The sequence below is a fragment of the Panthera leo genome, chromosome A3 (genome assembly GCF_018350215.1).
Source record: "Panthera leo isolate Ple1 chromosome A3, P.leo_Ple1_pat1.1, whole genome shotgun sequence".
Taxonomy (NCBI): domain Eukaryota; kingdom Metazoa; phylum Chordata; class Mammalia; order Carnivora; family Felidae; genus Panthera; species Panthera leo.
Genome location: NC_056681.1, coordinates 63,480,442 through 63,492,708, shown reverse-complemented (window position 1 = coordinate 63,492,708; position 12,267 = coordinate 63,480,442). Strand labels below are relative to the sequence as shown.

Here is a 12,267-nt window from a genome sequence, read left to right as displayed (position 1 = left end):
GAGGACGTTCCTCCCAGGAGACTTTAAATTGCAGGAAGTCCTGGAAGGATGCAGGTCCAGATATATAGGTTGAGAAAATATGTAAAAAGTGAATTAGGATTTTTAAAAATTCCAGTTACAGTGTCTGCCTGTTTGACAGTAGAATAATTAAGCCAGGTCGTGTATAAAATCCATCCTTGGTTTATCCAGCAATATTGGAATGTGTTTGGTTACTCACTAGAGTATGGCAGGTCACTATAGGAACCAAACCCACTGGCGTGTCTAGATACCTCTGAAAGTAACCAAGTAAACATTCCAGGGGTATCTGGAAATGCTCTGTTTATATTCAAAGCATGAAAACTCAGAAGGACTGAATTCTTCACATTTTGTTTAAAAATCTTGGCACCTTGAGACATCGTTGATATCTGTTTCTGCTCTTTAGGATTTCGTAATTTCTTGGTAAGGTTACTAGTTGACAAAAGAAGCAAGCAGTCTTTATGATATTTTAGAAAACAATTTATAGAAGTGTAAGTGGAATTGCATTAACTTTTGAAAAATGTTTGTTTGGCTGTCAGTTATCCAATCAGCAATAAAATACTAAGATACACTAGAAGGGAAAAAAGTTTATTAAATTGAATAGGCAGTTCTGTTCTAACTGTTGTGAAGATTCTCTGATATAATGTATGTATACCAGTGTTTTATTTCACTCTTCTTTTGAGCTGTGGTAACATTTCCTGTATTTAATTTCCTAGGCATCAACTCTGAATTCTTTATTAGAATTGATTCCTGAATTAATTGAAAAGGAAGAAGCATACACTTCTATCATGAAAAGCTATGGTAATAAGTTTAATCTGACTATGTTGTATTTAAGTCATTTAGATATTTGTAGTGTTGTCAACTAAGTCTTTGGCTCAAAGACAGTAATCCTAAATATCAGGTAATCATGATATAAATAATTGACTTAGCTTCAGAGTATGTTTTAAAAGCACATTTAAGAAAAATAGGCAATTATTCGTCTAATTTTAACATTAAAAAGTATCACTGGGCATCTTTAGAGGGGCCCAGCTTTGTTGAATAGGATCCCGGGCTCCTGGCAAGACTTGGAAGTCCACTTGAGTGTACACACTGGGCACCCATCCAGTCTCCCCAAGGCCACCTGAAACAAAACATGAAATAGGCACATATTTGAGACTGTCACGTGACTTGCCTTCTTGCCTCTTCAGTACCCTCCCCACCTGCCTACATTTCTGAAATAACAGACTTCTTCATTAAAAGTGGGCCCCAAGATTTTACTTTAAACCACAGTTGAAATTCCACTCTTTTAAGCACTTTGCTCCCTGATTGCCAGCTCATCACACATGAAAGGGAACCATGCTAAAGTTTCCTCAGTAGTCAAGATAAATGTAAGCATTTCATTTCTAAGTGATGATCACCTATCCACCTGCCACGAACTGATTTGCTCACATGAGGCAAGGGCTAAATAAAGAATTGCTTTGTTGATTTATTGTTGTCAGGACAACAAACTGCAATCAGAATTCGTCATCTGGTTCTTCGTTTCTCCCCACCTTACAAGGTGACCATGATCTATTTCAAAATAGAGACAATAATCACAAAATTTCTCAAAGTTCCATTTGGGGGATTGGGAGATGTTAAATAATGACTAAATACCACAAAGTATTGTCAAACAGCATAAAACTGCTACTGACTTTTGTAATCCCACTTGGGAATTGGGACAGGAAAGAGCAGGGAGACCAGGAAGGTAGTGAAAGGCAAGAGGGAAGAGTTTTCTGAATAGCTTCCTGGAAGATGGTAGAGTTTGGGCTGTGCCCTTGACAGTGTCAGGGAAAGGATTTGGTCCCTGAGGGAGGATAACAAAGGATTTATAGATAGGAAATTGACTTCACCCAAACTGCAAAGATCTGTTCAAGCCCAGTGAGAGCTGATGAATCACCCACACTCGCTCCCTTTTCGGAGATCCTGAGATTGATCCCTAGACTTCTCCTATCCATCCTGCAGGCTTGCCCTGGCTGTGCTGGAGTTGGGATTGGTTATACAGCACTGGTGTAGGGTAGGAGATTGTTAGGTGCTTAAATGTTAAAGAGTTGAGTTACCAACAGTGATTGTTAGCAGAGACCTTGTGATCCCAATAGTAAACCTCAAAGTAAAATTTCTGCACATCAGCTACAACTGGAAAGCCAGCTAAACTTAGCTCCTAGGCTACTTCATCATCCATTTAAGTGAAATATTAGTGTAAGTCGTTAATGTTATGTAGATGTGTGTAGTTTTTTTTATGTAGATTGATTAACGTATTTAGATTATTTTTGTCATTGTAGCTAACTATATATCCCTCATATTTGCTTAGTTCACAATAGGAGAATGTATTGAAAGTCTTTTTGGTGGTGTTTAGCTGATGATCTTCACCATGATGTAGATCTAGATTTCCACATAATTTACATGACCCTCCCCACAATAGTTCTACAATTGGCTTGATTTCGAAGTGTGGATTAAGGGGTGCCTGGGTGGCTCAGTCGGTTAAGTGTTCGACTTCAGCTTAGAGCGTGATCTTGTGGTCCTTGAGTTTAAGCCCCGCGTAGGGCTCTATGCTAACAAGCTCAGAGCCTGGAGCCTGCTTTGGATTCTGTCTCCCTCTCTCTCTGCCCCTCTCCCACTCACACTCTGTCTCTCTCTCTCTCAAAAATAAATAAACGTTAAAAAATTTTTCTTTTTTTAAGTATGGTTTTAAGCAGAAGAGTGTTGAATGGTGTATGTTTACTTTGGTTTATGGCCACTTTAACTATCCTGGGTCTCTTAATAGCCTTATTTATCATCTTCTCTTTTATACTGAATAATGCTGAATTAGAGGTGTGGGGAAGAGCGAGGGAGGGAGCTGGTAGTTTCTGAATGTGGCTTTTTGTTGAAAGTAGTTAACTATTCATTTGCCTTGGGATAAAGGGATTCGGGAGTCCTTGAACGGCTGTGTTTTGAGAAGAGAGTAAGGTAGGTGGTCTTTATCTATGATTAATATCTTTTTTTTCAGTCTTAGACAAGGATGCTGCGTCTGCTAAAGCACTGTATGAAAATTTGACTGCAAGGAATATAAAATTGAATGATCTGTTTCTAAAGCGTTATGCAGTTTTGCTGAAGAATGCTGGTGAGCCTGTCCCTTTCACCGAACCCCCTGTGAGTATTTCTTAATTAAGGAGAAAAAATACCTCTACAGATTTACGTATGCTTCATATTAATGTGTAAAAAAAAAAAATAAGTTGAATACTTAATTACATGAGGATTAGATCTCTGTGAAGAACCCTCAGGGGAGAGCTTCAGGAACTGAATAGTCCTGCCGTGAGTTTGGCTGTGGGAGAACGGAGCACTCTGGGGCTGAGGTTTAAAACACAAGGTCAGTCTCAGACCTTCAACTATAGGTATGGATTTATCAAATGTCCTTGGGGCAGTTCTGTCATCATTTCAACTTGAAATAGGATTTAATGGCCTGTATTTCAATAGCCTAGTATATTGTGTCCCTATTAATTACTTGTTCATTTTAAACAAGTTGGTTTTTATTTCTTCATCTAGGAAGGTTTCTTTTTTATTGAGGTGTAATTGACGTAACCTTATAATAGTTTCAGAAGTACAACGTAATGATTCGGTATTTTTTTTTTATAATGATCACAGTAAATCCATTAACATCCACACCACACATAGTTATAAATTTTTTTTTTCTTGTGATGAGAATTTTCAAGATCCACTCTCCTAGCTACTTTAAAATATGTGGGGCACCTGTTTGGCCCAGTTGGTAGAGCATCTGATTCTTAACCTCAGAGTTTTGAGTTCAAGCCCCATGTTGGACGTGGAGCCTATTTAAAAAAAAAAAAAAAAGACATGCACTACAGTATTCTAGCCCTATACATTACATCCCCATGATTTCATCATTTATAACCAGAAATTTGTACCTTTTGACCCCCTTCACCCACCTGAGGCAACCACAAGTCTGTTCTCTATATCCATGAGCTTGGGGCTTTATGTTTTTTGATTTTTGTTTTGTTTTTATATATTCCACATGTAAGTGAGGCTATACAGTATCTACGTTTTCTGATTTATTCCGTTTCGCTTAACGTTCTCAAGGGTCCATCCATGTTGTTGCAAATGAGAAGATTTTATTCTTCTTGTGGCTGAATAATAATCCGTTGTATGTGTCATACATATATAATGATACGTACATCACATTTTCTTTATCCATTCATCTGCTTGTGCACACTTAAGTTGTCTCCGTGTCTTGGCTACTGTAAATAATACTGCGGTGAACATGAGGGTGCATGTCTTTTCAAATTGCTGTTTTTGTTTTCTTTTGGTGAATACTCAGTGGTGGACTTACTGGATCATATGGTATTTCCATTTTTAGTTTTTTGAAGAACTCCTCCATACTGCCTTTTCCACTCGCTATACCAGTTTGCATTCTCACCAGCAGTGCACAAGGGTTCCCTTATCTCCACATCCTTGCCATCACTTAACTTCTTGTCTTTCTGATACTAGCCAGGTATTAGGTGCTGCCTCATTGTGGTTTTGATTTGCCTTTTTCCTGATGATGAGTGATGTTGAGCACCTTTTCTTGGGTCTGTTGGCCATCTGGATGTCTTCTTTGGAAAAAATGTCTGTTCAGGTCCTCTGCCCATTTTTAATTGGTTGCCCAGTAAATTTTGTTTTGCTTTGTTCTAATAAGAGAAATCATACATGCTAAATTCCTTTTTATTGTGTCATTAATTTGCAAGTTAGTACACCATGTTTATTTGAACCTTCTGTACCCAGGCGTAAATACCTATGTGCCCACACGGTGGAGGCTCTTGGTGCTGGCTTTAACTCTGGACTTGGGGCCCTTGAACTGGTGATTTCATGAATAGAAAGGAGTGCGGAGGCTTGAGAAGACAGCAGCTGCCACGGGCCCGGTGGTCTTTGCTATCACTTTGCAGCATTTTATGACTTCTGAGTTTTGTGCCATCAGCTCTTGCTAGAAACTGTACCTGTAACTTCCCTCCCTTTTTGTCTCAACAGGAAAGCTTCGAATTTTATGCAAAGCAGCTAAAGGAATCAAGGGGAAATCCTCTGTGAAATAAGCAGTCACTACTTTATTTTGTGTGTATTTGTGGTTCAATGTCTAAAATGTTATTTTTTAAATATATTTGAGAGGACAGAATAAATAAATGAAAAGTTACTTTGTGTATTTTTTTTTTATTCATAAAGTACATGTTCAACACCTTATTGACAGCAATGGCGTGCACTTAGTCACTAGGCTTTGTTGAGGTTTTGCCTACAACGTAAATATACGGCATTTTCTTCATGGTGTCTGATGTTTGAAGCTGTACCTTTTCAAGGTTCTTCTCTCTAACACTCTTGATGTCTCCCCTGCTCTGTTTTGTTCATTATTTTCATAAAATGTTATTCCTTTATTTAAGACTTGCTTGTTAATATTGTTTATGTGAAAATTTTGGAGCTAGACAAAATGATGCTCAGTGCGCCTTCTAAGGCTTTGCTATTTGATAGGAAATTCTCTTCATGTGTGAAACCCTGCATAATTTTCCAATTTTGTAAAATGCTGGCACTAGCAGCCATGTTGTAAGTCATCTAGCACTTGTTTTCCAGTGAAAAGCAGAAACTCAGACTGTTGCTTGCTCTTGGTCGGGGTGCTATTTGCCAACGCCTGGACACTCCCCACTATGCTTTCCCTTCTATCACGAAGAATTCCGAGGGCCTCTGTTCATAGATGCCTCTGAGTCCTAGCCCATGACTTTGGTCATGAAACCGAGCAGCTCATTTCCTCTTGTCTTGGTTTCGGGTGTTTGTCAGCATAGGTACATCCCATACCAGGCTTGTTACTTCATACTCATCCTATGAATGTGTGATCTTATATAGGAAGGAGATTGTGGTTTGTATTCAGTTTTGTCAAAGTTATCCCCAAATCGTTTAGTAATTACTGTAAAAGAATGCAGGCTGGGTTGTGAAACAGTTTACCATTACAAAAGTATCTTAATATGTAACAGTGACCTATTTGGGGATTAGGTAGTTAATTACCAAGAAAGCTGAAAATGTTTTATTGGAGGTTTATCCTTGTTTTGGTGTATTGCTTCTCCCATTTGAAATCAGTGGTTCCCACTATCCACACGAGGGGAGACCTTGCCTTGCAGGAAGTAAGCTGGCCTCATGCTGGTTGTGCTGCTAACCTGAGTCTTCATGGAACCAACCATCCTTCATCTAGAGCCTGCAAGTAGCATGAAAGAGGAGGCTGAAGGAGGGAAGCCAAGAAGTAAATGTCATCGTGGCATTGTTTCCTTTGTCTCTGTTTTGTGCAGTTAGACCTAACGCATCAGAGGCCTCAGCCAATGTCGAGTCCTGGCCTAGAGGACTTAATGAAGCTCTCCTTTGTTTGCTCCAGGTGCAGGACCCGTACCTGTTGTGGTTTTGATATTGTTGGATTTGCCAAGAGCCTCACTCCACCAGTGAATTCCACTGGCCTTATTTTTTGCAGTCACACTAACCAAAAGTTAGTTGAGCAATATTTTACTGATCTCCATTGAAACAGGTCTCTCAGATGAGGCACGGTCTTGGGGCTTACCCTGGACTTCTCAGTTGCCTGGGCCAGAGACTTGAGAGTACAGAATGTAGTCTTATTTGTATGAAGTGACTCTAAGCCAGCCTTGTATATGGACTCTGATAAAATGCAGGGTAGTACAGAGGAAATAGCATTATCTAGCATTCTATTATTATTATCTATTGTCTATCATTAGCACTCTAAACAGCACTATAACTGCTTCCCCCTCGAATTTAAATATTTAAAATATAATTGTATATTCTAGGTGGGCTAATAAATGCTTTCTAAATGTCTAATTGCAAAACTGAAACAAATAGTAGAGAGCAGACACAATTCTAGAACTCAGTAATGTTTTAGACTAAAATTACAAGGAAACAGTCTAAAAAGTAAACATCATTGTAAACTTTTGGAAAGTACAGTGTTTTATATGTAATTGTATGTTCATGTATTTGAACCTAATATAATTTTCTTGTGAAATGCTTTGAATAAATTGTACCCCAAAAACTTGTGAGCTTCTTCATTTTTAATTCTATCAAATTTTTGTATAACCACTTTTATCATTTCAAGGACTTTAGTCCTAAATTTTTTTTTTTTAATTTTATGTTTATTTTTGAGAGAGAAACAGAGTGTGAGCAGGGGAGGGACAAAGACAGAGAGGGAGGCACAGAATTTGAAGCAGGCTCCAGGATGCAAGCTGTCAGCGCAGAGCCCGATGCGGGGCCTGAACTCATGAACTGTGAGATCATGACCTGAGCCGAAGCTGGACGTTTACCCGACTGAGCCACCCAGGTGCCCCGTAGTCTTAGAATTTTAAATTAAAAATTGTGTGGTGGCCTCTGTTGCGACCAGAATTTCTTTGTTAAATGGTGTATGGTTTGTGTGTGGAGAACCAAATGAAATCATAGCTTCTCTGTTGTAAGGACAAGTGGATATTTAATTTGAGATCTCTGAGGTACAGAGTTGGCAAGAATTAGTAGAGTTGGACGCATGGTAAGTGGACACTGAAAATGAAGGGGGTTTTATCTGCATTGAGTGTCAGCAGCATTCCACGCCATGCAGGTGACTGGGACCACCACGGATCAGTCCCGGGCACACTTCCCTCCTCCCTACCCTCCTGTTCCTTTCTTGGGCGTGCTCATTGTGGCCAGCATCGGGGTCTTCTCTTTGCAGCTTCTTGGCCCTTCTCCCCACCCAGCACATTCGTTGTCTCTCCAGGGCTCCTGTAGCCACTTAAAAGAGCAGGTGTCAGGCAGCTCGTGAATTCCTTGAGGACCACCAGTTCTCTGTGTCGTGTTTGCACCCCTGGACCTCACACAGACCTGGCTGCAAGCCCCCATGTACCGTTGTCAGGGCCACGTGTTCTGTGGGGTTAACCATGGGTACCCGCTACTGTGCATCGGACGCTCCTCTTACCTGACATTCACAATGAGAAAGTTGGGGCTTACAGAAGTTAATGTACCCCCCCCCCCCCGGTATCACAGTGCTGTGATATGGCTGGGATTGACTTTCAAAAAAACAAGCAATCCAGTTAAATTTTAAATTCAGTTAAAAATCCCGTTAAAAGTCAAATCAGAATCTCTAAACTGTTAGGGTATTGTTTTTTAAAAAGCAAGCTTTCACATTTAACACAAGTGTTCCCAGTCTGGACAGCTTTACATTGTAAAGTTATTTTCTTCCATTTAGTCGAATACTCGGTTTCTGGCATAATCACCCGAGTTTGTGAATTCCAGTAAATTGTATTGCACATTGTTCTTCCCCATACAATTTATTCCACAAGTCTGCCATGTGTGTACTCTATACTTTTTCTCGTGTTTGAGGACAATTTTCATTTAATATTTGTCTTTCTGACAAACCAATATTTGTAGAGTTTCTATAAAATGAAAGCAACATTCCTGAAGTATGGTGGAGCTAATAGCTGCAGGGGGTACAAAATCATGGTAATTTATCGCTTTGCTGTTTCTATTAGAAATGTATCCTGCTTTCAGACCTGTGGACTTTACAAAGCCCACATTATGCAGCCTTAGTACAAATAAAGGAAATGGCTGCATTTGCAAATTCAAAATAGGCACTTATCTTTTTCTTTTTTGCACAAAGAAACATCATCCGGTTCAGGCAGAGCAAAAACATTTAACCGACTTCATACTTAACCATCCCTGCACATTAGTTTGGACAATGGCTGGCTGTTGGGATCCATGGTTACAAAGATCTCTTGAAAGTAGTATCTTCACCAACCCTGCCCCAGGCATACACTTACTGAAATTCTCATTATTTACTTGCTTTTGTCGTTTCCTCCCCTAAACTGAGGTCTCCTGGTGCTTTGCAGGGCCACCAGTTAGAACCAGAACCTGGCACTGACAACCCAGTGAGCATCGTTGAATGACAATGAACAACACAGCACCTGTCCCGCTTTTCAAGTCCTATTCTGAGATGTGTGCCTTGCATGCATTGGTGGGTTTCCTCACACTTCTTCCCAAGAGATCAAAGATGCCACTAGGTAGCTAGGAGCTCGGATATTGGGGGCTGAAGCCCAACAAGTTCTTTAAAACCCATGTGCCCAAATGAAAACACACTCAACTTTATTGCCATGAGGAGGGCTCTCAAATGTGTGATGGTGCAGCTCAGTGTTAAGAGTGGAATCAACAAAATGAGGGACAGTGGAGCTTTTTGGCGGTTTGGGGAAACAAGGAATCACTCCAACTTTACAAAATGGCAAGACTATCATACGCTAAACGGCACTATTACTACATAGAAAGCTGAGAAGTGTTTTTCTGGTCTTTGAGTTGGTGTGTGCTAAAAAATCTCAACCTGCTGCTTAAAAATTACTGTTTTGTTAGCTGCTGATACCACATGGCTGCTGCTGTTCCCCAGTTGCCAACAGAAATGGGCTGTGCTCCACCTGCCTCTCACCTCCCCTGCCCTAGTGTCTTGGGCAGACACCATGTGATAGGGACCAGGATATTGCTCTATACCCTGGCCATTTTAAAGGAAGAACCTATCCTACTATCAAAAGCAAGTGTCAGGGGTTCCTGGGTGGTTCAGTGGGGTAAGCGTCTGACTTCAGCTCAGGTCCGTTGGGCTCTGTGTTGACAGCTGAGAGTCTGGAGCCAGCTTCCGATTCTGTGTCTCCCTCTCTGCCCCTCCCCTGCTCACACTGTCAAAAATAAACAATCATTAAAAAAAATTGAAAAATAAAAAAAACAAGTGACAGATAACTTGAGATTTGAATGACCTAGTTTAGACTATGAAAATAGGGGCCTTTACTTTCAGGCGTAAGCACTGGATGTATTTTCCAAAGAACAGGTCAGTCAGCAAGATGCTTCCTCACTTTCGGCTTCCCAGTCCCTTGCCCTGTTCCTCTGGAGCCTGATGGGTGCTCCAGGCCTGTGGCTGGGCCAAGGGAAGCAGGAAATGGCACATGGTGGCTGTGCTGCACCCCTCTGTGAATGACATACTTGAGTCTCAGTAGAACGCCTATGTCTACCAGGTCTGTAGTTAGCGCTTGGATTTGGTGTCCATTTAAATATGCCTGCTGCTAGCTGTTTAATCTGGAATCAAAACAAGAAGACAAGTGGGGGGGTGGGGGGTGGGAACACAGCAAATGCAAGATCTCTGTGAACCTGACCCGGGAGATTAGCTTGACCGGGGGGCAAGATTAGGTTTTAAATCATTTTTGTAAGAACAAGAGCAGGAAAATAAAAATCACATCAGGAAATATTTGAGTCCATATAGGTAATTACTTTCTGCTTAATTAAAATGTCCCTGTCAGTAGCATAATTTGAAATTGGAGGGCTTAAAATACAAATTTCAAAACCTTTGCCTTCTGATCAAGAGTGTGCAAAGCTTACAACCTTGGGCAAAATCCAATGCACTGCCTGTTTTTGTACATAATGTTTCACAGCCACACCATCCATGTTTCAGAATTGTCTGCAGTGGCTTTCACGCTGCAACAGAGTTGGGTAGTCGCAACAGATACTCTGGCCCCCAAAGCCTGAAATACTGTCTGACTCTTAACCGGAAGAGTTTGCATCCCCTGCCTTTGATAATTACTCACAAGCCGACCTCTCTCCCTTTCAATGCAGGGAGGGGCTGAGTCGACAGCCTGCATGCCCCAGGGAGCAGTTTTTGTTGTTGTTTTTTTGTTTTGGTTTCAAAAAACAGACCTGTGAAATCAGAATCTCTGGGATTGGGGTCCATAGTGGTATTTGTTAAAGCTGTGGGGTGGAGAACCAGGATGCTGTAACAAAAAAAAGAAGAAAAGAAAGAAAGAAACTGTGGCTGCTGGAGTTTCTCCAATTCTCCTGCCTCAGCACTTTGCCCCTTTCCCCCACAGCCCTGTGCACCAGAGTCCACTGAATCATTAAAGCCCCTTGTAGACTGAGTGGCCATAACTCAGTTAGATGATGTACCCCACTGGCTGCCAGCCCTCACTGCACATTGGAATCACTGTGGAGTTCATAAAAAAGCCCAGTGTCCTCTACCTCCTCCATTCAGGCCTAAAGCCATTAGGTGACTGTGTATGGATGTGGGATTGAGAGTGGGGTAGGCGGCAGTAGGGTGAGAATGGCATCTGTGCAGACTAGGGGACAGCTTGATAACACAGCCCCAGCAGAGTGAGTAGGGTGCAGATGGGAGATTGGTTACATACAGGGGATTAACCAAATGAGTGAAAATATGAAGGACAGTGGAAGCCAGGTTTGTCACAATTGGAAAAGGGAGTTACAGGGGCACCTGGGTGGCTTAGTTGGTCAAGTGTCTGACTTCAGCTCAGGTCATGGTCTTATCGTTCGTGAGTTTAGCCCCACATTGGATTCTGTGCTGACAGAATAGAGCCTGGAGCCTGCTTCAGATTCTCTCTCTCTCTGCCCCTCCATCACTTGTGTTCTCTCTAACAAAACAAAACAAAACAAAACAAAACAAAACCCAGATACAAATGCAGAAAGGGAGAAAATTAGAATCAACTCTATGGTGTGCTGGTATTTGGGAATTGGATGTATTAATGTGAACTCACATGTACAGGTAGATGTGTTTGTGTGTGTGTGTACATACACATGTATACAGACCTGTGTACATATATCCACATGTATGCATTCCCTGTTTTGCCTCCCGAGAGGATCTGGGGGCAGTGATGCTGCAATAGCAATGGGCATATTTATCACTCAGATCTTTGCTTCTAAATGCCATTTTCCACTAAAAGGAACAAAGAATTCTTAGAGAAATGTCTGCATTTCCAAGCACTGGGACTAAGGACTGGGGGGTAGAAAAGAACAAAATGAGCCTGAAACACTTTTTTGTGAAAGAGAATGTTCACACAATGATAGAGACATATCAAAAGGATGCAGAAACCAGCTTGAATGGGCCCCAGGGCCAAAACTGGGACAATTTGAATGTGAAAATTAATCATGAGACTAAGGGATTATAACCCACTGAATAAAACAGGACACTACAGGTTTATATTGCTATAAATTGAAAAATGGCTAAGTGGAAGGTTTAATGAGAAATAGGCAACTTACATATTTATAAAGCACCTACCAATAGAATGCTTAATTACCAAAGGGGGGATTGGCTGTGGAGAGGGCTGGCAGACACTCCCTTGATCAAGTGATCCAAGTGGACATCTTCGGTATAGGACAAATTGAAATCCTCACCACCGACAGGATGCAATGAGAAGGGTGCATCACTTCTGCAACATCCCTGCCAAAAGAAGTGCC

The 12,267-nt window shown here is 41.1% G+C and overlaps 1 protein-coding gene across 1 annotated transcript in view; it reads left to right on the top strand.

The window, feature by feature from the left end:
* The window catches only part of LRPPRC (leucine rich pentatricopeptide repeat containing), a 111,663-nt gene extending 104,586 nt beyond the window's left edge, over positions 1 to 7,077 (top strand). The window contains exons 36-38 of the mRNA XM_042932148.1: positions 732 to 816; positions 3,017 to 3,159; positions 5,026 to 7,077. Of these exons, the coding sequence (XP_042788082.1) occupies positions 732 to 816; positions 3,017 to 3,159; positions 5,026 to 5,082 (285 nt within the window). The 3' untranslated portion in view covers positions 5,083 to 7,077. The remainder of the gene's footprint in view (positions 1 to 731; positions 817 to 3,016; positions 3,160 to 5,025) is intronic.
* The last annotated feature ends 5,190 nt before the right edge of the window (positions 7,078 to 12,267 follow it).